This window comes from Pinus tabuliformis, chromosome 7 (assembly GCF_031772625.1).
Source record: "Pinus tabuliformis cultivar Carrire ecotype Pingquan chromosome 7, CPIR1, whole genome shotgun sequence".
NCBI classification, from domain to species: Eukaryota; Viridiplantae; Streptophyta; class Pinopsida; order Pinales; family Pinaceae; genus Pinus; species Pinus tabuliformis.
Genome location: NC_142293.1, coordinates 95,878,606 through 95,903,321, shown reverse-complemented (window position 1 = coordinate 95,903,321; position 24,716 = coordinate 95,878,606). Strand labels below are relative to the sequence as shown.

General features: G+C 33.2%; 1 protein-coding gene across 2 annotated transcripts in view; it reads right to left on the bottom strand.

Annotated features, from left to right (window-relative positions):
* The window catches only part of LOC149245439 (uncharacterized), an 85,836-nt gene that overhangs the window by 56,143 nt on the left and 4,977 nt on the right, over positions 1-24,716 (bottom strand). For both annotated transcript variants that reach the window (XM_089455596.1, XM_089455597.1), the window contains exon 3: positions 8,961-9,058. In XM_089455596.1, coding sequence (XP_089311722.1) covers positions 8,976-9,058 — 83 coding nt within the window. In that variant the 3' untranslated portion in view covers positions 8,961-8,975. The remainder of the gene's footprint in view (positions 1-8,960; positions 9,059-24,716) is intronic.

Genomic DNA, 24,716 nt, shown 5'->3' with positions numbered 1-24,716 from the left:
AATAAAAAAGACATTCTTAACAAGATTCATGTGTTGGACCATTTGGTGAAGTGCCTCTCTCACTGTCTATGTGATTATTTTTTTGTTTCCATACTTATGTTTTCTTAAATCTGAATTATATTACAGAAAGTTGATGAAAACATTTTGTTGAAAGATACACTCTGATTCTGGGTGTCGATAATTTAAATTTTTTCTTCTAATATCAAGTTAAAGAATTCTTAATTGTTCTTTAGCTTCAATTGAACTTATATCTTTTCTTCTATTACATTTCATCTAAATCTAAAAGTTCCAGTTAGTTTAGCTACCTTGCCCTGTGAAACTTCTTTGAAAATCTGAGATAGATCCATGTTAAAGTTTGTAGACTGCATAGCCCAATCGAAGTTTCAGGCATCTATTTAATCAAATCAATTTAAAAATCAAACTTTTAACTGTCATAACTAGTCTAATATCTAAATACAACAAAGTTAAATATGATAGAGAGATCCCTCTCTAAGTTCAGGGAGGCTAGATCCTTAGCTCCAAAGTGATTTTGTGGTTACGCTTGTGATTTTCTTTTGCAACATCAAAAAATCACAGAGTGCTAACATTTTGGTGACCATATTGGGGAAGAACAAATATTCATTTCATTTTTACAAAATTAACTTCCCTAGTTCATAAAACTTTATTTCAGGAAGAGTAATGATCTAAATTTTAGAAATAAAGGATTAGAGTTTGTCTCTCACATTTAAGATATGGCTCCGAAAAAAAATTACACTTGATCTCACCCTGATCTAGAACCTCCTGAAATTATAGATTATCCTGAAAGGTTACTAAGGAAAATAAGTTTAGCTGAAAGCCAAGGAAGTAATAATCCCCTTTCTAGGGAAAATTATCTTCTAGAAAAGTTCGTTACCATAGAAGATATTCAGTTTGACTTACCATTTGAACATAGTCTATTTATGACCAAATCTGAAAGTTTTGTCGATAAAACAGTAATTGATGAATATGTTCTCCAGCCCTACAAATTTGTAGAACTATCTGTTGAACCTGATTTTGATCAACAAGCCCTCCAAAAATTTGACAAATTGCAGGATCTTGTATCAGCACTTGATGAAGTTGTACATCAAGCCTATATCCAGCAATCTGTTGAACTTTCTGCCCTCACTATTGCATCATCATCTCATTCTTCCCAATCTGTTCATCCTACATCAATTAGCCCCACCCCTTCTGTAATCTCTACTACTTCTCCAGTAGTATCATAGACAGTAACCCAACCTATCCCAAAAAATCCTATATTTATACATCCCATAAGATCACATATTATTCAACCCAACATGGCTGCTCGTTATGCTCCCTTGGTTTTACCTGCCCAGTTGCATCCTATGCCCCAAGATTATCAAACTAGAATTCCTCAATTTGATGCCATTGGTGCTATTAATGCACAACAACATATAGATAAAATGAACGATTTATTTGATCTTTAGGAAGTGGATGAAAGTGATGTAAAGATGAGACTTTTTGCCCAGATTTTGGGTGGAGAGGTAAGAAAATGGTTTAAAAATTTAGCAGCAGCTAGCATAGCTGACCTTGTTGCCTTTCATCAGTCTTTCCTAAATAGGTGGGAAACCAAAAAGAATCCTCTTCAGATCCTGAATGAATATAAAAACCTAAAGAGAGGACCTAATGAGACCGTGGAAGAATATTGTGATAGGTTTAATAAAGTTTATAATGCAATTCCACCTACTATTAAACCTCCCCTGGGCTTGGCCCTTATACATTTCCTTGAAGGATTTGATGTCGATATGGCATATCAGCTAAGAGAAAGAGACCCTACTACCTTAGAGGAAATGCAAGCTAATGCCCTTAAATTCGAGGCTAATTTATTAGCCAAAAAAGAAAAATTAAAAACTGAAAGAAGGGTTACTATCAAAGAGGAACCTTCCTCTTCTTCTCCATCTGATTATAAAATAGATAGTCTACTTAGAACCATGGAGAAAATGATGGATAGGATAAGCATAACTGATAGGATTCCTCCTAGAGAAAACCAAACTGCTTCCTAGATTAGAAATCCAAATTTTAGAGGAAACCAACCCCAGATCAAACAAATGGATCCAAAATGTCTCTATCAGTAGGTAAGACCTCCTTTTCAAGAGAACTATACAGATGAGGAGGGAGAAATAACTAAATACATGAATGATTCTCAAATCAATTTAATGGGAGTAAATGACAATGATTCTACATTTCTTACTCAAGAAGAACAAGACCTTTTTCTACTATCCCAGGATGAGGTAGATCCCAAGGAATTAGAAGAATATAAGAAAGGTTTTGAAAATGCAATTATGGAAGTCCATAAGAAATATAATTTGAGGAGTAGGAAAACACCTGATACTCCAAATAAAAAGCCAGTTGATACACCTGCCAAGAAAACCTTGAGATTCTTGCTAGAAAGAATACTGAGGTTCCAACCCAAAAAAGACCTGATACTGTAGTCAAACCAACTCAAACTGATAATCCCTCCACTAGCCAGCAAAGAGATATCTCCCAAAAGGACTTGGCTGAAAAACAAGAGGCCATCAATTTAAAAAAAACTCAAACATCATTCAGTATAGAACATGAATTGGCAAAGCTTAAAATATCCATTCCTTTAACAGAACTAATGAACAAAATTGCATACAGATCACAAGTAATGAAAGCCTTAAGTATAGGAGAAGATACAGATACAGTCAATGTATCTTATGATCAACTTGAAATATTGTTTGGACCTAAAGTCGATGGTAAAATCCAAGATGGAGATGTACCTACTTTTTACATTAGATTAAACATCCATGATAAAATTTTACATAACACAATGCTTGACTCAGGGGCCTCTCACAATATCATGCCTCGGTTTATCATGGAAAAATTGGGACTAGATATCACTAGACGATATAAAGATCTGTATTCATTTGATTCAAGTAAAGTAAAATGCCTTGGAATTATTAAGTATTTGTGTGTCAACTTAGTGCAAATACCAGCCAAGAGCGTGGTAATGGACATAGTTGTTGCTAACATACCCCCTAAATATGGCATGCTACTGTCTCGTTCATGGGGAGCTAAACTCTAGGGAGCCCTCCAAATGGATATGGCCTATGCTACAATTCCGATGTTTGGTCAGAATATGAGACTATATAAGGAAAAAATCATGAAGTTTATGGTTACTACTCAGTATAAACCTCATAATTATCCCTTATATTCAGTCCATTCAGACCTTGATTCATTTATTTTGTATAATGACATAAACATACAGGAACAAGTTCCCAATGAAAACATTGAGTTATGTTAGATTGAGGAATGCCAAATAGATATCAGGGAACATGATAAACCAGATGAACCTTTATGGAATTTAAGTTTTGATGGAGTTGTTAGTAAAGAAGGATCAAGGGCAGGCGTATGGGTTACAAATTCACAAACTAATCACTCAGAAGGCCATTCATATAAATTAAATTTCCAATGCTCTAACAACGTAGCTGAGTATGAAGCCTTAATTTTAGGGTTACAAATTTCAAAGAAGTTAGGTGCTAAGTGAATTATAATACATGGAGATTCTGAATTGATAATAAAACAAATTAAAGGGGAATATTCTGCTAAACACCCAAGGATGAGGGCCTATAGGAATGTTGTTTTGGATTTTTTAGAATCTTTCATTGAGTATAGCCTGTCTGTGGTCCCTAGAGATAAAAACATCCTACCTGATGGTCTTGCTACTTCAACTAGTACCTGTAAAATTCCATATCATCCTAGTCACCAATATATTGTTAAAGTAAAGAACAAACCTACTGTACCAGACAATATTAGATACTGGAAAGTTTTTGGAAATGATGCACAGATTCAAAGTTTTTTGCAGTCAAAATATGAGTTTGAGTATGCTAATATAGACACAAAAGTGGACGCATAAGATAGTGTACATGCGGTGTGAGTAAATTAGATTTGAAACAAATAGATCAAGAAAAAGAAGAATCAGAAATTTTACAGTTGAAAGATAATGTTTTTCCTAGAGGATTAGCCCCCTTAGAATATTTGTTTGACTTTAATGACGTAGCCAAAAATCCCAAAATCGAACGTACTGGAGCTGAAGTTGAAGAATGTAACATGGGCTCTGAAGAAGAACCTAAGGTGATTAAATTATCCAAATCTATACCCCAACAGAAAGGCTAAAGTACATAGACATGATCAAAGAATTCATAGATGTTTTTGCATGGAGTTATGAGGATTTGAAATCCTATGACACTAGCATTATACAACATAAGATTCCCTTAAAACAAGACCACAAGCCTTTTAAGTAGAAATTAAGGAGAATCAACCCAATGCTTATGCCTCTAATTGAAAAAGAGGTCAAAAGAATGTATGATGCCAAGATCATAGTGGCATTAAGATATTCTAAATGGGTGTCTAATTTAGTTCCAACTAGGAAAAACACTGGAGAAATCAGACTTTGTATTGATTTCCGAAATCTTAATAAATCCTCTTTGAAAGATAATTACCCTTTGCCTAAGATGGATCACATTTTGCAGAAGGTGGTTGGATCTAGTAGAATTTCTCTTTTAGATGGCTTTTCTGGTTACAATCAAGTCCTAGTACATCCTGAAGACCAAGAAAAGACAACATTTACTACACCTTGGGGCACTTTCATGTATGTGAAGATGCCTTTTGGTTTAATGAATGCTGGTGCCACTTTCCAAAGAGCAATGGACTTTACCTTTGCAGATGAAATGGGTCGATTTATAGTCATATATCTTGATGATATCACTGTTTTTTCGAAAATAGATGAGGAACACTTACTTCACCTAAGGAGAGTCTTTGAAAAATGTAGGAGATTTGGTATTTCCCTCAACCCAAAGAAAACATTGTTTGGTTTACAAGAAGGAAAACTGCTAGGACATATCATTTCAAAGGAAGGAATCAAAATAGATCCTAGCAGAATTGAAGCTATATTAAAAATAAATCCCCCTAGAAATGTAAAGGAAGTTCAATCTGTTATTGGCCAGATCAATTTTCTGAGGAGATTCATTCCTAATCTAGCAAAGCTTATGAAAAATATAACAAACATGTTAAGAAAAGATACAGAGGTAAAGTGGGACATTGAGGCTAAACAATCATTTGATAAGGTAAAACAAGCCTTAACCTAGGCCCTTGTGTTGATTAGCCCATATTTTACAAAAGATTTTCTGATTTTCTTCTGAGCATACTATTGTTGCAGTTCTCTTACAGAAAAATAATGAAGGACATGAACAACCTATTGCTTTCTTTAGTAAAGCCTTGAGAGATGTTGCATTAAAGTATGATATCATGGAAAAACAAGCTTTTTCCTTGGTAAAAGCAATAAAAGATTTTAGAGTTTATATCCTCCATTCACATATAATTGCCTTTGTTCCAAATGTTGTGGTAAAGGACATACTAACCCAAAATGAGCTTGATGGGAAAGCGGTAAATGGATTGCCATTATCTTAGAATATGACATTGAAATCAAACCTACCAAACTCATTAAAGGTCAGGGGTTAGCCAAATTGATGGTTGAATCTAATTTACATGCTTTGGATATAAATTTTCTAGCTATACTCAACGAACTAGAAGAGCTGGCGACTCCACAAGTAGCAGAGGCTTTTGCTACCTCTCCCTGGTATGCAGACCTTATTTTTGTTCTACATCATTTACAAGCTCCTCCTGGTCTCACCAAAACGAAAGCTAAATTTCTTAAACTCAAACCCATGAAATTTCTTCAGTTCTTTGTGTATCTGTCTTTATAAAATTCCCTAGATTATTTCAAATTCCTTCCAGAACTTTATGATGCCAAAAATGAAGAGGGAGATTATGAAATCTTACCCACATTAACATTTTGGAGACCACCATGGTATTGACATCAAAATCCAAGAACCGTGGGGTTATAAAAAGACCCACAGATCCCTGAAACCATGGCCCTTATTTCAAGACGAAATCCATGACTTCTAATTATTCAAATTTAATATTGAAAAAACCCCTGGTAGATAAATGATCATCATAATTTACTATCTAGGTAGTAAAAATCTAGTGAAATAGATCCTTTGGTTTGGTAGAAGCCACTAAATTTGTATATAATTCTATGTGCTTGGAAGATTAAACTTATATTATTTACCTTTAAAAGATCTACTTCCATTTATGGAACTTGATCCATATGTTCCACAATGTAGGGACTAGGAACACTCAGAATTTTATTTGATTTGGAAGATTAAACTTATATTATTTACCTTTAAAAGATATACTGCCATTTCTAGAACTTGATCCATTTGTTCCACAATGCAGAGACTAGGAACACTCAGAATTTGATTTGATTTGGCTAGAGCGTAGGCCTTCCCTTTAAGGGCATCTTTGAATGATGTGGATTTGTTAGGTTTCTTTGAGTTTAGATTGGATGCTCTTCCCTTCATCCTTAAGCTCAAAGAAATAGAAGAGTCCCTTCCCGCTCCATATGATTCCACCAGATATTGATCTTGAAGCACTTTGCCCTCATATTGAAGCACCTGAAAGTTGTTGGTATACCCCTATGAGATTGGATGGTATACTTCATATTTTCTACCAGATCTTGTTCCCAATTCCACAAAACAACAACAGATTTTCCATACAAATTTTTTATAAAAAATTGAAAATTGACCTTCCTCTGCTATATCATCCATAGATCTACTATATCCAGGGTCTTTCTGAGCATATCTATAATTAATGAATTCAGATATGGGTTTTTGGAGCTCCTTTCTTCTTGGTTTACCTTCAAATTTGGTGCAATATAGCAGATAGGAGGACAAGGAGCATGTAACTGATCCTGGCATTCTTTTCCTTGAAGATTTTTTTTCCTATACAAGCCACTCCTTCTCTACGAAAAAATCTACGATGGGAGAGTGTAGATCTATGATTGTCGCATTGGATCCACATGAAGCGGTCAAAAAAGAGTTTAGATGTGCCAAGGCCTTTAGAATTTGATACAATGACATTTCTTCCTCTAGATTGAAATTCTTATCCAGCCATTCATGGAGCACTCTGTTAGCCTCGAGCAAGGAGCCATAGAAATCGTCAACATTAGGACCCCAGGTTTTTACCCTGCGTAATATCATATCGTGAAAGTCACTAATAAGGGCTTCTTGGGCCGCTCCTTCTTGGGTGCTACAGATATGTCCACAAGAGGATCTGTGTTAAAAAGAATGCCATATCCTTTGATGTTGGTAGCAACGTCGACCAGAGCTTCCCTGCATCCACAAGCCCTCGCCATCTCTCCGATCTCAAAATATTACACTTTGTAATGGTTTATAAATATATAAATTTATTATTTACATAGTTTCGTTTATAAATTTATTATTTACATAGTTTCGTTTTATATATATATATATATATATATATATATATATATATATATATATATATATAGATATAGATATATTCTAAACAAATAAATGACAACAAAATTTGAATATTAAAATATATATTTTTGAACTTACATATATTTCTTCTTTTGAATATTTAATTTTTTATATTTTATTGAAATATTACATTTGTATTATAACTATTTATAAAGATATACATTTATATACTTTAAGTATGTATGGTATAAATAAAAAATCAACCTATCAATTTTTTTAAGATAAACAAATATAAATGAAAATATTATTAAAATAGAAATGAAAAATACTATTAAAAAAAGTCTTGTTATATGTAAATTAATACAACATGATCCTCATCATCCTCCCAAAATTTATTGATATGTCTTTTTATCTATTTTAACTTTTAAAGATAACATTTTGTTAACCTAGCTTTTCTTTTTCTTTTTAAATCAAGTATATTTTAGCTTTAATTTTTTTTTTTTAAATTTAGTGTAATTCGATTAAAAAAACCTTAAAACAAATTTCAATAGAAATTTTAAATAAATTTCATTAATTTATTCATATTCTGTGAACATCATCTAATAAATTCACTTACCATTCAAATTTGGCAAACTTCAAATTTTAATCAATTTTGTTGGCCAAACATTTCAAATTTTAATCAATTTTATTAGACAAACCCCATAACTTAGGGTATATATAACTTTTTTATTATTATAAAAAGGTAATAAGTTCAAATGTAAACGAATGGAGTACGTAAATTTAGGTCACTTTGAGTAGTAAAATTGTTGGGGTGGGGGGGGGGCCAGTCCCTTGGTCTTATACAATAATTTGGCCTATCTTAAAATTATATTATTAAAAATAATTTGACATACCTTAAAATTAAATTATTATCATTCTTAATAGGGGTAAAACACTGAATTCAACCATTTCACGCACAGGTTTTGCTGGTGTCATTTTCATTAAGAAAAATTTCATGCATCACATGACGTGTTTAGCATTGACGTGGTTGAGCGTATGTGCATTTGAACCTACGTACTCACAAACACCTTGGACGCTCTCAAACAATAACGGGACTGGAAGTACGCGTTTTTAAATTTTAACATGTGACCATGGATCAGGGCCCAAATTATTTCAAATCAACGGCTACGAGGGATCTCATTATATTGAAAGGTTAATTTCATTTTAATTTTTTAATATTTACGATTTAAAATAAATCAAATTTTTAATATCAAAATGAAAAATAATTTAAAATTTCAAGCATATGATTTTTTTCCTTAAGACCATAATTTTGAGTACACAAATAGTTATAATTTTGAGTACACAAATAATTATATATATAGAACATATCAAAAGTAAAGGTATGCATAAGAGGTTCAAATTGTTTCATGGTTATTAAGAATCAAATTTGAAAGAAAGAGTTACACTTCACTTTAAAAGGTTAATTTGAAAAAAAAGAAGTGACATTTCAATTTAAAAGGCTAATTTTATTTTAATGTTTTAATATTGAACAGTGAAAATAAATTATTTTTTTTTAATATGAAATTGAAAAACAATTTAAACTTTTACATCATATTTTTTACTAAATCAAGTTGTACATACCTCAAATGAAGAATCTTATTTCCATATCATAATTCTATGAACATCTATGAACACTTGAATAAGTACACATATAGGACATTGGCTGACCAAATCACAATCTGTATAAGAATCACATGGAATTTAAGAAAAACATAAGAATCGTATGAAGATAATTCAACAACAGGATCATTTATTGATAATATATATAAGAATTAATAGAGAGAATTCAATAGGAACATTTAGTATTTAGTATTTCATTTGCTGGACAATATCTTAAAATAAAATATTTTTTTCCACAAAGAAATTGTTATATTATTATTTTAAGGATTATATTATAAAATTAAATAATTAAAAAAACAACTATTTAAAACCTCCAACAAAACAATTTTTCATTAAGAACATGAACATAACTTTATTTTTTGTCCTTACTTTAAATCAATTTTGATCCTAGATGCCCACGGCCTTCTCTTCATATTATGTAGGAATAAAGAAAACATCGAAATACTATTCATAAATACAAGCAAAGATAACAAACAATAAATGCAAGCAGACAAAGAAGACTATATATACACGAAAGTGGGATAAGGCATTAATTTGAATCAAAATTGTTTCTTCCTCGATGGGGGTGATTATACGGTAAGAAATTTCCAACAGGAGGCTTAATGGTGACAATGTTTAAAATGATGAAGATGCTCTCTCACGTCTTCAGTTTTCCAATCATAGTTATAATTTACATGCGTGTATATTGTATGGGTAAAGGAGCGACGACTCTCGGTGATAGAGCCAGGCTCTACACATGGCCTCGCATGAAATGTGCGTGGCGTCTCCACGCCTAACATACCTTGGGTTGCCTACCCAGGTCTACTCAAATTAATTATATGCAGCTAGGACTTCGTGGTTTTATTTGCTATGGTGCTTTAAGTAAGGTTATTCTCTCTGTCTACTTGGAAATGGCATGCTCCTCCCATTGCGGATTGGTTACAGGAAGGGAACTATTTGAAAGGTGGGTAAAGCTCATTATGCGACAACGTCTTGGGATAGTTGAGTTCTGGTTCGGCCTGTACACTTGGCCTTTGTTATGTAGGTTGTATGGTGCTCACCTCACTCAACATTTGAGTCAAACCACGTTTGCAATGCCTTATATATGTTCTAATCTACTCTTAGGGTGGTTGAAAGGTGGTAGCCTCGTCGTGGGTGGCCTGGAGGCTCATGCGTCTCTAATCATATGGTGGCTACAAAATAACTATGCCAGAGTGTCTAGAGGCCCGGTTCCTCTAATATCCTCTCAGTTGGCCATAATAAGGTTGCATTGTTGTCTTTCTAATTGTTGGATATTATAGTGTCTTATGGCCTTCAACAGTCATGAGTCAAGAGCTATCCATGGTAGTATTTTTTCTGTTCTTAAGTGTCAATGTTTTTTGTGCTTTTTCTACACAACGCAGGGACTAGTCCATCCTTCGAATTGTTCACAGTCTTACCCTCAACGACTAATCAACCCTCTGACCCCACAAGGATTTCGTTTAGTACCACCTCGTTGTGGGTGGCCTAGAGGCTCATGCGTCTCTAATCATATGGTGGTTACAAAATAACTGTGCCAGAGTGTCTAGATCCTCTCATATCCTCTTAGTTGGTCAAAATAAGGTTGCGTTGTTGTCTTTCTAATTGCTGGATATTATAGTGTCTTCTGGCCTTCAACAGTCAAGAGTCAAGAGCTATCCAGGGTAGTATTTTTTCTGGTCTTAAGTGTCAATGTTCTTTGTGCTCTTTCTACACAACGCAAGGACTGGTCGGTCCTTCGAATTGGTTACAGTCTTACCCTCAATGACTAATCAAACCTCTAACCCCGTAAAGATTTTTTTTAGTTTTCCATTGCTAGTCTGTGGAGTTTGGTACCATGGTACCTTCTCCATATGGTTTTGAAAAACATCATGGTCTCTTGCAAGGAAAATTTTAAAGATGGAAAAATTTCTTGAAGTTTAAAAACATTGGCAAATCTCACTAATCCCTAATATGCAAACCTTAAAATGTTTATTGATATATTTGTAAAATTATTCAAATTTATAATGATTTTATATATAGTCTCTATATAATGTTGGCGATATATTCTAAAATTTGGGCGAATCATCTTTATAAAAATTGGAAATTGGCGAATCTGTTTTGTGGAAAAATCATGGAAAATTAACCCACTGGGCGAACATTAGCCCCTAAAATTTTCCTTGGTCTCTTGCAATCTCTGCTTTTGCAAGTTGTTTTAATTCTGGTTGCCCCGAGTTCACAAAAAAATTAGGAGATTTGGCAAGTCTAGATAGTTATTAGATTGATTCTATCGCGAGTGTGATTTAATCTTCTTTCGTCTACATTACAAGTGTCAAATATTACTTTGGGTTTTTGGTGGATGTCTCTCTATTATTACGGTTGAGTTTACAGTTCATATTATTGTGGGACTGCACTCTTGTGTAGGTAGTCGTCGAATAGTTGTTCAGTTCCGTACTGTTGTCATTGTGTGGTTTGCTTAGGTACTATATGGTTTCATGCCAACAATTACCTAGCTGTAGGGGTGGTGCTCCTGGGGCATCCTCCTCAAGACACATGCATCTTTTCGGATGGGAATCAATAGTGAATTATTTTGATTCTGCCCCTCTTGAGGTCAAAAAGGAAATTTTACACCTTGAAGCCAAGGATTTTGGAGATTGCAAATATTTCTCTAATTCAGAGATTGGTGGTAGTAGCTTCAAATGGGTTCCTGATCTAGAAAAGTTTCGGAGATGAAGACTTTATTTCCTTCACTCTATCACCCTACACTATCAAATAGAAATGCTGCTCAACATAGTAATCCATGACAAGCAGGTGGACAATTACAAACTCTTTGCAGGCCAGGAGGAGATTAAGAGAATCTTAAGGGACATCAGGTATAATTTGGATTATATAGTGGTAAGATTGAGTCGAGTGGAACATTTTGTGGTTTCAGACTCAGATATTGATTCAAATGAGCATAAGGAGGAAGTAGCAATCATTAATGCTCTGCCTCTGAACACTATACATGCAAACTCAGCGCAACCTCTAAACACTGTACACACAAACTCTTCTCCTCAATCGTCAGTGTTCATTTTGGACTAATATGTCCATCGAGCAATCAATTTTAGTCTTTAATGTTTGAAGGAACTTGTCTTGTCTAGTGATCTTAGTTTATTTTGTTAATTTTGCCAGAGGTTATTGATTGTCTCCTATCTTACGTCTTCTCGGGATTTTTGTGCGTTTATAGTCCATGGTCCTTGGGATATTCAATAAGGTAGTCCTTTTTTGTTAAGTTGCTAATGGTATTTTCTGATATGTGTATGGTAATATTGGAGGAATCTCATGATCCTCCAGGTGAGACAATGAAATGGACTCACAATGCAATATCTTATGTACTACTTTCTATTATCAACTCACAATGTAATATCTTATGTAATACTTTTTACTATCAATAAAAATACATAGACTAAATAACCCTGAATTGTTTCTCTTTATTACCAAAATTTTTGATCTTTAACATTCACTACTAAGATGTAATTTTAATATATAAATAACATATACATGTATGGGCTCCATAAAAATGACTTTATTGTATAAAAATAATAACATTTTTTTACAATTTATTAATATTTTTTTTTTTTTAATTACGTGATATATAAAAGTAAAAAGTGATTAATTATAAAAATATTATAAAAATTATGATAAATAAAATATATTATAAAAAGTTTCCTCGGGATTAAATTGAAAAATCTAAAATATTTTTCATTTCAAAATTTATCAAACATTTTTTTAATTTTATAGTCTTCAATAACGAGCTAAAAAGAATTCTAGAAGAACCATGACTCCAATTTTAAACCTGCTGAACGCTAATGAACTGATTTTTCATGCTAGTCCAAATGTGATCTCCACCAAACACGTTGGGGATCAAACTAATAAATTGTATTCGTTAAACACCCTCCATTATTTTTGAATGCCACGTTGGTATGCGAAATTCGTGGGCTTTATCTCCCCACATGATCTTTGAAGACCACTTCGGTATTTCAAACCCATGGGCTTTTATAATTCTTTAATGAGATAAAGGTTAATGTGGAATATATAAAAGAATAAAGTATGGTGGTTTAGGAAATGTTTTGAATTTGAAAATACATGATTAAACAAAGTTATGGTTTAATGTAATATAAGATGAATTTAAAAAATAAGGTGGTGGTTTAGGTAATGTTTTGAATTTGAAAAAGGTTTTAAGGGAATGAATTATCATGAGATCATTGAGAGTTAAAAACTTGTAATTATGAGGTTTAGGAATGAAAAAGAGGTTTTGAGGTAGCGAAGGGTAAATTAATACGATAAAATTTGTGAAATGTAGAAAATTTTAAAGAGGGGTATTTTGAGATATAACACGGAGATTATAAAATTATTGTTTTTTAAGTTGGCTTGTGGATTATAGCTATCAGGGGTTTAAAATGCTCTTATTAATTTTTACTATATCAATTTTTATGGGTTTTTTTCCTCTATTAAGTCATCAAATAGGACAACAACATTTTTCATGATTTGTTTTTCCTTCTAAGGGTCTAGATCAAAACTATCTATTTTTATAGGTTTAAATGAAGGTATTGTATGCAATGCTTTACTCCTATCTTACTTTGTTCCTAATTTAGAAATTACATTAAAACTTTTAGAATTCAATATCTCATGTTTTGGTACACTTTGTAAAAGGTTGATGATTCTGCAATTCATTATTTTTTCAAACATAATGGGGCAATCCTCCTGTGACTGATCTCTTACTCCACATTTGTTACAAAATTTTAGGTTCATTCAATATTTCAATGGATAGTCAAGACTCAAGTGTTCTTCCTTGTAGCATACAAATCATATTTTTTTGTGAATCCTCCTTGACCATGTGCACCATTATTTCCATAGGAGCAATGATAACCCCCTCAATATCCACCTTGACATTGGTACCCCACATCTAGCCTTGTTTTGACATGTTGTATATATACGATATACTATTTTATAGTTTACCTTGTTTCAACCATTATGTTGGCATTCTATTGTATTTTGTCTTAGTTCTTCACATAAGGCACACCATTTAGGTTTGACATTTTAAAATTGTGTGGACAGTCCTTTATTGTATAGTTTGTCATGATCTAGCAAATTTCATAGTAGTACTCAACCTGGACTATTATAACATCTTGATATCTATCATTGGTTTCTTGATGTTTCTATAATCCTTTCTATGCCCTTTGTTCATACAAAAGGTGCACCATAATTCACTTCTTCTTAGTACAAGACCTCTTAACAACTTTTTAAGGTTTTTCTTCCAATTTTTTATCCAATAATGGTGTTGTCCAACAATCATTAAGTTCAATATTTTGGGTTTTTTTTAGGCCATAATTATAGGATATTATCTCATGTATCCATAGTGGCCCTCTAATTCCATGGAGTACCCTTGCAACACACCATTGAACAATCAATCCTTTGTTGATAACATATGGGATTTAATTGAGGACGTCTTTAAATATTTTCTCAAACTCCCTCATCGAATTTCCTTGCATTTGTTTGATTTCTTTAACCATTTGGGTTGCTAAATGTTTATTATCTTGAGATTTGATAAATGGAAAGACTTTCTATCTTAGCCATTGTTTTGGTTTGATTAATTAATTGGTGTATGCAAAGATGGTTACTCTTTGACAATATTTGTTGTTGCCTTTGTCAACAGGGAACTTGTGCAACAAAGTTGGAATTATGTAGAGAAACTATCATGTAGATCATCATAAAATATTCTCTCAACATCATCTAACAATGTGTGTTCTTAGACTGTTTACTTACAGTAGAAATCCCCAACAAACTTCTTGACCCTTTTGTATAACATCATTTGTTTTGTTGGGTATGTGATATATTCTTTGCAAAATTAGCCCCATGTGTTGTATGTATGTGTCCAGTGCATTTGGGGGTTTATAGGCCACCCTTTTCCAAGATTTTAGGGGGCAGAGTCCTCATAATTGCTTTCCTTATTTTTTTCAAGGCAATGTTTTGGTTTGCTTTAGTAGTTTTTGACACATGATTTTTTGGTTGATGGTTTTCTAATTCCGATTTAGGAGTTAAGATTGCAATCTAATTTTTGTTAATGGATTATGGTTTGAATGCCACAAGACCCTATAAATTGTATTGTAAACGGTGAAATTATTAAAAATGAGATTTAATGGTATGACTACAAACATTTTTTGGTTTGCCCATTTAAGAATTTATAGAGCAAATATTTGAATATCATGAGTTATTGATATTGTTTACATTTCCATATTATTAAGAATCTATGTATACATTTCTTTATTTAAAGGATTAAAACCTATGTGACTAACATTGATAAGCTTGGACAATAATTCATCATGTTTTATTTGATTATTCATGTGAAACACTATCAACGTATTTTCTCTTTTATGATTGCATCTAAAAGTATTTTGTGTCTATGAAAAATTGCACCCTCACTTTTTCAAGTGTAAATTTCCTTTTCCATCACTCATAAATCTTCTCAATGCTCAACATCTATGTATGCACACAATTAATATATAATCCTAGCTCATGTACTATTAATAATGGAACTAATGTTGTAATCTTAGGGATTAGATAATAAGTAGTTACCAATGGTGCAGTCATACAATCATAATATACAACATAGTAATTTACATGCATCTATACATAAAAGGAGGAAGAGAAATAATTAATGATGAAACGAACAATAAATAGTATTTATTGACAAAGGAGAAAGAGAAGTAATAAATGATGAAACCAACAATAACTAGTAGAATAGTATTTATTGATATTTGATCTTCAACAACTCCTTTCAAATCATGGATCAATGTCTATTTATTCATTTGCATTAGAAAAAAGTAGTTATAATTACTTTAACTACCTTGGTCAATTGATTGACCTTAATTATTAGTCAATTGTACTTCTGGGCAATTTTTCTCTCTACAATGATCACATTAAAATTCAAAGCTTAGTTAACTAGTTGACTACATCCTTAGGCACCAACGTGAGGTGTGAATTATTTCAGGGATCATTTCAAATAACCACCCTATTTTATGTAGGATTCACAATGTGAGCTTAACCAACATGAGGCTACTTATGTTGAAGGCACAATATGATATATAAAAGATGATGGTGGTGACTTAGGAGGAGTTTGGTAAGGTGATCTAAACACCTAGCCTAATTATGCTAATTATGGTGGAGAACATTTTTGTGGAAGCACAACATGATTAATAATAATAAGGACATCGATTCATTATGAGTTTGCATATTGGATCCAAACCCCTAGTTTCATGGCTGAGAAAACATGCAGAAGAGTTGAAACCTTAGCCCTCACCAACACCCTTTATCTTTTGGAGAAAATAAAGGGGCCCCAATTAATTTTTGAAATTATTATCCCTAGATCTTACAATATTTAATCTGATGGGGTGGTTCTATGGTTTTTTATTTTTTAGTCTTTTCATTCTTTTTAATTTTTTATGTGCTTTATCATTGATTTTGGTTATGTTGTGATCTGTATAAACAACTCTCATTATTGTATATATTGAATAAAATAATGGAATTCTTATTGAATTTTTTAAAATTTGGTTTTTATTAGGATTTTTTTCCAAATTTATGAGTTATCTTAGCCAATGATTCTTACATTAGACATTGTAAATAACTTTAAAAAAACCAAATCCATGAAAATCCCCAAAATTTTTAAAAAACCTGAAAATCCTAAACACCTTGTTTATTTTTTCCTTTGTAAATAAGGAATACTGGGACTTTTTATGTTCTACTTATTTCTCAAAAAATCTCAATATGCCCTTACCCCTCTTTGTTTTCATTTTATTTGTTTACACCCCAAAATTGTTCGTTTTCTACACTTTATTTGATTTATTTTGAAACCTCAGATTTTGATACATATTAGAGTATTCCCCTTGGCCTTTCATAATGTCTATTCTATAAAATCCCCAAAACGCTAAAATCTAGGTATAAATGGAAAGACTATATGTCAAATAACAAATGTTTTTATGTTAATAAATGACAACATTGGTGTGCCACTATTCCGATATCAAAATATCAAACTTTTTACGAACCAGTTGAAACACTGATACTTCAGAATGTCTAGTTGGCTAATACAATGATATGGCCTGTTGCCCAATACTTCGATATTTCGATATGGCTGATATATTTTATATCTTGGTGTTCCTTCATTTTGATATTAGAATATTGGAATTCTACTTGTAACTACACATTCCCATAAAACTACCAATATATCGATATGCCAAGTTAGTGTGCCATCTCATCCTTTAATTACCAACCATGTTGTGAATGTCATATGACATGGCAACTGACACATGGAACTCATTTTTGTACCTTTTAAATCATGGAAAATTTAAGGGGCTAATATTTGCAAGCAGGATAAGTTTCCATGATTTTTCCAAAAAAAGTCCATTTCTTCTAAAAATGAATCGCCCAAATTTTACAGTATAAAATTATTTTACCCTAAATATCGCCGAAATTAAATAGACTCTACCTCTAAAATAATTAAAATTTGATTTGACTTATTTTATAAATATATCAACAAACATTATATAATTTTCATATTAGACATCAATAAAATTCACCAAAATTTATAAACTTTAAAATAAATCTCCATCTTTAAAATTTTCTCCGATTGAAAATCTATCATTCCTTTTTTTCCTAACACATGTCTTCTGCCCATTATTAATACAACATTTTCAAACTGTAGCACCCCATCATAATTAATATGACATCATGATTTTGTCATCTCGTGAAATATCCCCATATGGGAATATTGTGAAATTTAAAATTAACCTTTTAATAAAATCTATGATACTACATTATCCGACATGGCATGTCAACATTCCATTGAGATTTTCACCCTATCAACATGTGTCACATGTAAGATGTTGACAAGATTCCAATGAAAGGTTTTGTGCTAGGGCCTCGGTGTTTTGTAGTTATTTCCTTTGTATTTTGTTTGTGGTCGATACCCGATATTTAGAGGTCATAATAGTTAACTAAAGGGAAGTTGGGACAAAGATATCACCCTCAAGTTCTGTTTGTCTATTGGAGTGATCACCACATCAACGTTGTGGTTTCCTGATATTGTTGACCACCCAATATCCCGAGGGATTGACCATCTGGTGCCGTCACGTGGTGGAGAATTATCTATTAAGTGATCGTCGTTAAACCACATGATAGAAAAAGAGTTGTGTTAAAACCCCTAGGAAGCCGATATTTCAATATCTGGTAAAGGGCAATTAATTAATGAATTGATTAGGATTATGGTTAAAAATAATTGAGATCAAATATTAATTCATTTTCTGTTAGAATCATTGGTTCTAGTTGTAAGATAATGTTAAGCCAACTTACCAGTTTTCATGTTTTATTTCAAATTTTAATAAACTTCCTATATGACACCTATTTATTGAATATTCTATGATTCTTATTGAATTCTTCGTACTTTAGTATAAGATAATAATAATTCTTTCAGAAAAACAATATAAAGGCTATAATTTGAAGTCAATCTTTCTAAATATGATCTTTATCCAAATATTTTTGGACAAGGAGACTATCAAATCAAAGGACAATGAGGACAACACATTAAATAACTTTCCAAATTTTGCAACAAAATCAATTTAATCAACGAATTGTCTATTTGAAGAGTTAGTTAAGAAAAATATAAAGGGACCATCTATTTTTGTTATTTAAATTTATTGTATAAATATGGCTCTTCTCAATTAGAGAAGGGGTTTGCTAATATGGATTTTCTCAATTAGAGAAGGGGGTTTCCTAGATTAGGAGAAAATGAGAAAGAAAGCTTGTGTTATTATTAGGTTTAGAGGTTGACTCATCTAGAAAAAGACTTTGGCATTATTGTTAAAATGGTTATGGAAGGATTGAAGATCTCAAAATGAAGGATTGACATATGGAGTTAGGCTTGTATATTATTATTTGGTCTATCTTAAATGATGGTGTTTTCAATATCTTTGGTAATGATGTGTAGACTATTCTGACACTTTATTGTGAATGTGTTATAATATTCATTTTTTTATATTTGGAACTATTTTCAATTCTTGAATTGAATTATCTTATTTTATTTCACTAATTATATTTAGATGTTGATATCTTATTGTAATATTCTATAAGTTACATTGTGCATTGTATTTAATAATTGTCAAAGCAGTTAACTATTTTGTGTCTAAAGCAATTTATCTTCCTCTCAACATCTAATATTTAGTGTGCTTTTTCTCCCAATTGGGATAGTTAGATTTATGATAGAATGTAGATTAGATACATTAATTTTTTTAATAGTATAAATTGCAATTAGATTAGAAGAGCTTCAACATTAATTTTTTTAATAGTATAAATTGCAATTAGATTAGAAGAGCTTCAAAGAAAGTATCATCTTCAGGATAAATTCATTTAGTGGCATCTGGGCCCACATACTAGTGGACATTGCTATAGTGGCATCTCGGCCCACATATTAGTGGACATCGCTACACCAAACAAGTTAGGTCTAATTGAGACTTTGATTCTGTGACTATCCTTTATTGCTGCAAGAATTTTTCTACTAGGAAAATACAATGTGAAAGTGATTTTTGAAAATAGTGGAGAAATATTGAATGGTCAATGCTATCAACGTTTTCTTTTGAAAAATAGATTGATTTTAATATGACCCCTTTAAAATAGCCTTGAAATCTATTAAAATAATTAAAATATAAATCAAAATACTAAGATTGCTTCCACATTGATGAGTTCAGTTATTCCCATTTGATATTGGAAGGAAATAGGGAGAGTGAAGTTGAACCCTAAAATTTATAATTAACATGTATTTGATTATATACTATGTGAAGATTTATAAAAACATACATATGAAAAGCACAACATGAATAAGACCAACGTAGATCCATCTTAACTCCAAATCTACCAAGCGCCCATAGGGATCAAATCTCTTTTTGAGTGCGAAAATTAAGGACAAGTTTATAGCTCAAGAGTTTTGATTCCTCTCTAGGCTTGGTAGATTTCAAGTTAAGATGGATTTATATTGGTTATTAATAATATTATTTGATTGATATAAATTTCACATCTCTATATATAGGAATATTCTTATTTTTTAATTTTATGAAAACACTAATCATACATATAATTGCATATATGTGATATTTTTCTTAAACATGTTTTATATTTTTTTCAATTTGATTCTTTTAATGTGATATACGTGATATATATGCATAAACACCCCGGATGCGGGTGCTGGAGATGAGAGTTAAAGTGATAAGACAGTGGTTGGGCGGGGCGGATCGCCACTTGCCTGACCTGCACAGGATACGTGGATGGGCAACACTGCAAAGCGCGTGGCACACCTGCATGACCATCGCTCAGGGTACGTTATTTTGCTGGTTCGGCTGGAACGTCAGGTTCATAGTGGGGGAATTAAGGTTCACACGCATCAGCGTGCAGTGGAGGGATCAAACCATTAAGGGAGTAGTAATGGGAGATGACTCCCAAGACAAAGCCTGCAATCTTAAAACTAGAGGCAGGACGAGGGGGATGGTAAATTCGTTAGCGCTGCCGCTCTGCCGGCACTCCTCTGCGTGTGATAAGAATCTCAGAGAGAAGGCAGGGAATTGGACTTGGGTGTTGATTATCTTGGTCCTCTCTGCGAGGCTGGTCGCTCCCCTCCCCGAATATCGCTCAGGTATTGCTAGTCGGCCCTCCTGCTCTTTTCTCTCGGCATCTGATATCTGTGTTTGTTTTTGGTTTAAGCAAAGGCGCAGGGACTTGGCAAACCCAAAGAACGTGTTCATTCTAGGCAGAGGAGGCTCAATTGGGAGGCATCGCCGCATCCAAGCTATCGCCCCACAGGAAAATCTCTGGATTTGGGCCACTATCATTCGCAGGATGCCTCGTCTGAGACCGAGAGCAGGCAATCGCCGAGGGCAGGCGAGAAGAGCCCCAACAGACTCATCCTCCAGCGATTTGAACCATCCTCCAAGAAGAGGGCTTTCTTCTCGCAGCAGAAGAGGAAGGTCTCGAGCCTCTGACTCTCGACCTGGTCCGATTCCTGCCACAGGCTCCGCCATTTTCACCTTTGACAGTGCTCTCAATAGGCCTAGGATCACAGCCTATTTTACTGTGGTGTTTCAGGAGGAAGGTTTAGCAGTAGATTTAAGGACACAAGAGGAAAATTCGAGGGCTATGCAGGACCCCTCTTCATCTTTTCAGATAGCTACGGAGACCACGCCTCAGCAGGAAATTAAGGAGCAAAGAAGCAGCGCGCGGGAGCCGATGATGGTAGATCTGGGTACTGATGCCCAGAATGTGACACAGTTAGAGGAACCACCTGATATGGGCTGGTGTCGAATTACTGAAGAGCCCATTGATGAATAGGAAGGCCAACCATGCTTCTCTTTTTGCAGAATGCCCCTGTCCACAGGGCAAGGATGTAAGGCGGAATGGTTATGTGTTTTTGTTACTGTCTTGTGTCTTAGTGTTCATTCTCCCCTGGTCTTTTCTTTTTGAGTTTTTGACTTGTCTCAGGCTTCAGAGATTATTCCCCTGCGTGGGAAACAATATTAGACATTTTTCAAATATGTATATGCTGGATAGAACTGCCTCCCGCAGGAGCAGAGTGCTTGACTACGGTCATGTTGTATATTTACCACCTCTTTGTTAATATAATAGATTAGAATTACACAGAAAAAAAAAAGATATATATGCATAAACAATTAGATATATAACTTAGAAAAAAATTATTGTAAATGTTGAATTTTTATATGCTAATTAATTAAATTTAAATATGAAGTTCTAAAAATATAATACTTACTAATATTGAATTCATTATTTTTATATGGTGAATAATTTTTAGTTACTATTTATGTTTTATAAATTTCATATTTTTATATTTGGAATTATGTATTTTTAATTATATGCTTTGTAATTAAATTTATTAAGTTTTTATATGTTTATTAATTATATGTTTTGAAATATTATGGTTATGAATATGAATAATTATTATTCATATTTATTTTAATGTAATATATATTATAAAAAAATTATGGAAATAATTGTTTGTTATTTTATTAATAAAAACAAAATTATAACATGAAAAATTGAATTGAATTGAGTTATTATTTCTATTTTTGTCTACTTTTTATTTTTAACCTTTTTATTACTTTCTTAATTGAGCCGACATTATGTTTTATTATTGGATTTAATGTTTTATTATGGACACTATAACATGATTTAGAGTCAAAATTTAAATGGTTACACTTATTTATGGACATTGCAATATCTCCCCCATATTTGGATGTAGAGTGCCTCTTGGTGCAAAAACAAAATTTGCCTCCATTTTAAATATCACATAAATAAGGAGTAACAGAATAAGAAATACAACTCATCTAACTCGCACTCTACAATCATATAATGTAAATTTAAATTACAACCTATACAAAGAAGAAAAGGTCCACTTGATCGACTTATAATGAAAGGGAAGGGATGATGGAGAGGAGTGGAAGAACTCTTTGTGGTGAAAAGGAAAGGAGCTTTAAAAGGTTGTCTAAGATAATGGTTTTGCAATGAAAGGATTGTAAGTTTAGGGTTGGAAAACATAAGCAAGTTAGGCATGTTATTAGTCTGGGGTAAGGAAGAAATGGGCCTTTCGAAGATGCAATGTAAGGGATTTCAGCATGAGGTAAAATCCCTACCATACTTGAGATGCCACTAGTGGTGGCATGAGTAATGGTGACTCTGACAAACTTGGTTCAGGGTGCACAATGAGTTTATACATCTTGGTATCCTTGGTGATTGATTCATGATGATGTGTGATGAGGTGGTTAGGATTGTGAGCTAGTCATGAATTGGTGAGGATCAAGGATGTCTACTTATACAAGGGGAGATGAGTAGTGAGGTATTGTAACACATACTTTGATGAAGGACAATACGATATGGAAATTTGATGAATACTAGTGTGTTATCCAAGCCGAGGAGACAAAGTTGATTACTTTACTAAAGGTATGAAAATACATGTGCCACCTACAACCATGATCTTCATGGACTATTAAGGGTTAGACTAGATGGGTGGGTGAAGACGCAAAACTTGATTGCGTAGATAGTTGTTCAATTGTAATTAGCTTAGGGGATGTGATCGCTGAGAATTGACTATGGTTGGGTGGCGATGGTGGAGCATTAACTTCACATTTTGCATGCCTTAAGGTGTTTTGATTGGTGACATAATGGTTATGTGTAGTTAATGTGATATAAACACTTGACAACCAATCCCAACTAGCAAGGTCATGTTGGTGTCGCATGATGACCAACTTCTTTAGTGGTATGGGATGCTCAAGTAGGATGAAGAGTCTAGCTAGCCTAGGAGAAATGGTATTAAAGGCACATTCAAATGTGACGATTATGAAAATGTCCCTTTAGTACCAACCCTTTTATCAAAGGAATTAATAGAGTTTCATTGACAAGGATGTTAACAACTCAATTGGGGGAAAATGTATGTGGTTTTAACATGGGGTAAAATCCCTTCCCTACTTGAGGTGTCACCAGTGGTGGCATGATGGGTGGTGAGATAGGAAAATCTTAGTTAATGGTGCACAATCGGTCTATGCATTTTAGTAGCCTTGGTGATTAACTCATAGTAATGCTCCATGGGATGGTTAGGAAGGTTTAGCAGTCGAGCATTTGATAGGAGGGGCAAGAATGTTTTCTTACATATGGGCGAGCGACCAACAAGGCATTGTAATGACATGCTTTGATAGGGGAAAACATGATCTAAGAGTGTGATGGATATTGTGTTATCTTAGTTGAGCTAGTAATGTTGATGAGTGTATTGAAGGTATGAATTCCTATGCAACTAGGGTGCATGATCTTTCGAGACTATTAAAGGCTTCCCTAGACAAATGATGATATAGACCTACATTGGGTACTAAGTTGTTTAAGTGTAACTAGCTTGGGGGAGATGATGGTTGGCCATTTCTTATGGTTGAGCGGTGATGGTGGAGCAATGCCTATGGTGAAAATGAGCACTAGGCATTTCACAAATCTAGGGTACCTAACATTTCTTTAGTTAAGACAAGTTGGTTAGACATTGTCCATGTGGTATAAGTGCTTAATGGTCATGGACAACTAGTAAGGTTGCGTTGGTTCCACACAATCACTAAGCTTCTTGAGTGGTATTGGATGCTTGAGGGAAAACAAAAGTTTAACCCCATGACATAGGGATGTGGGTGCCTCAAGAAGAAGTTATGTAGCAAAGTGTGGTTTCAAGGGTAGGAGAATCATTGTGCTTTATTTTTTCTCCTATAGGACTATGGCAGTTGACCACGCACACTCTTGTAAGACTCATATTGAAACATTATTTTATCAATACTTTTATTATGGTTTACTTTTAATGGGATGTTTCAAAGTGTTATGTTATAATGTCTAAGGGGTAGACTTGCATTATTTTTTATGCTTAAGAGACAACAACTTGATGATGCCTCCCTTGTTAGACTTGGTTGTGTAACTTTTAACATTAACTAGGAATATTATGTTGGATCTTGTCAGAAAAGGCATAGTTTAGGTGTCTCAATATAAGGTGACTAAGTCATCAAGTTGTTGCTTGTTGATGTTGCACATCAAAACGATAACAAAATCAAAATTTTTGGGCATGATCTTTAGGGCCATGATAGATGGTATCAAAGTAATCCCACTATTTCTAAAGGAAGTAGGTTGTCTTTA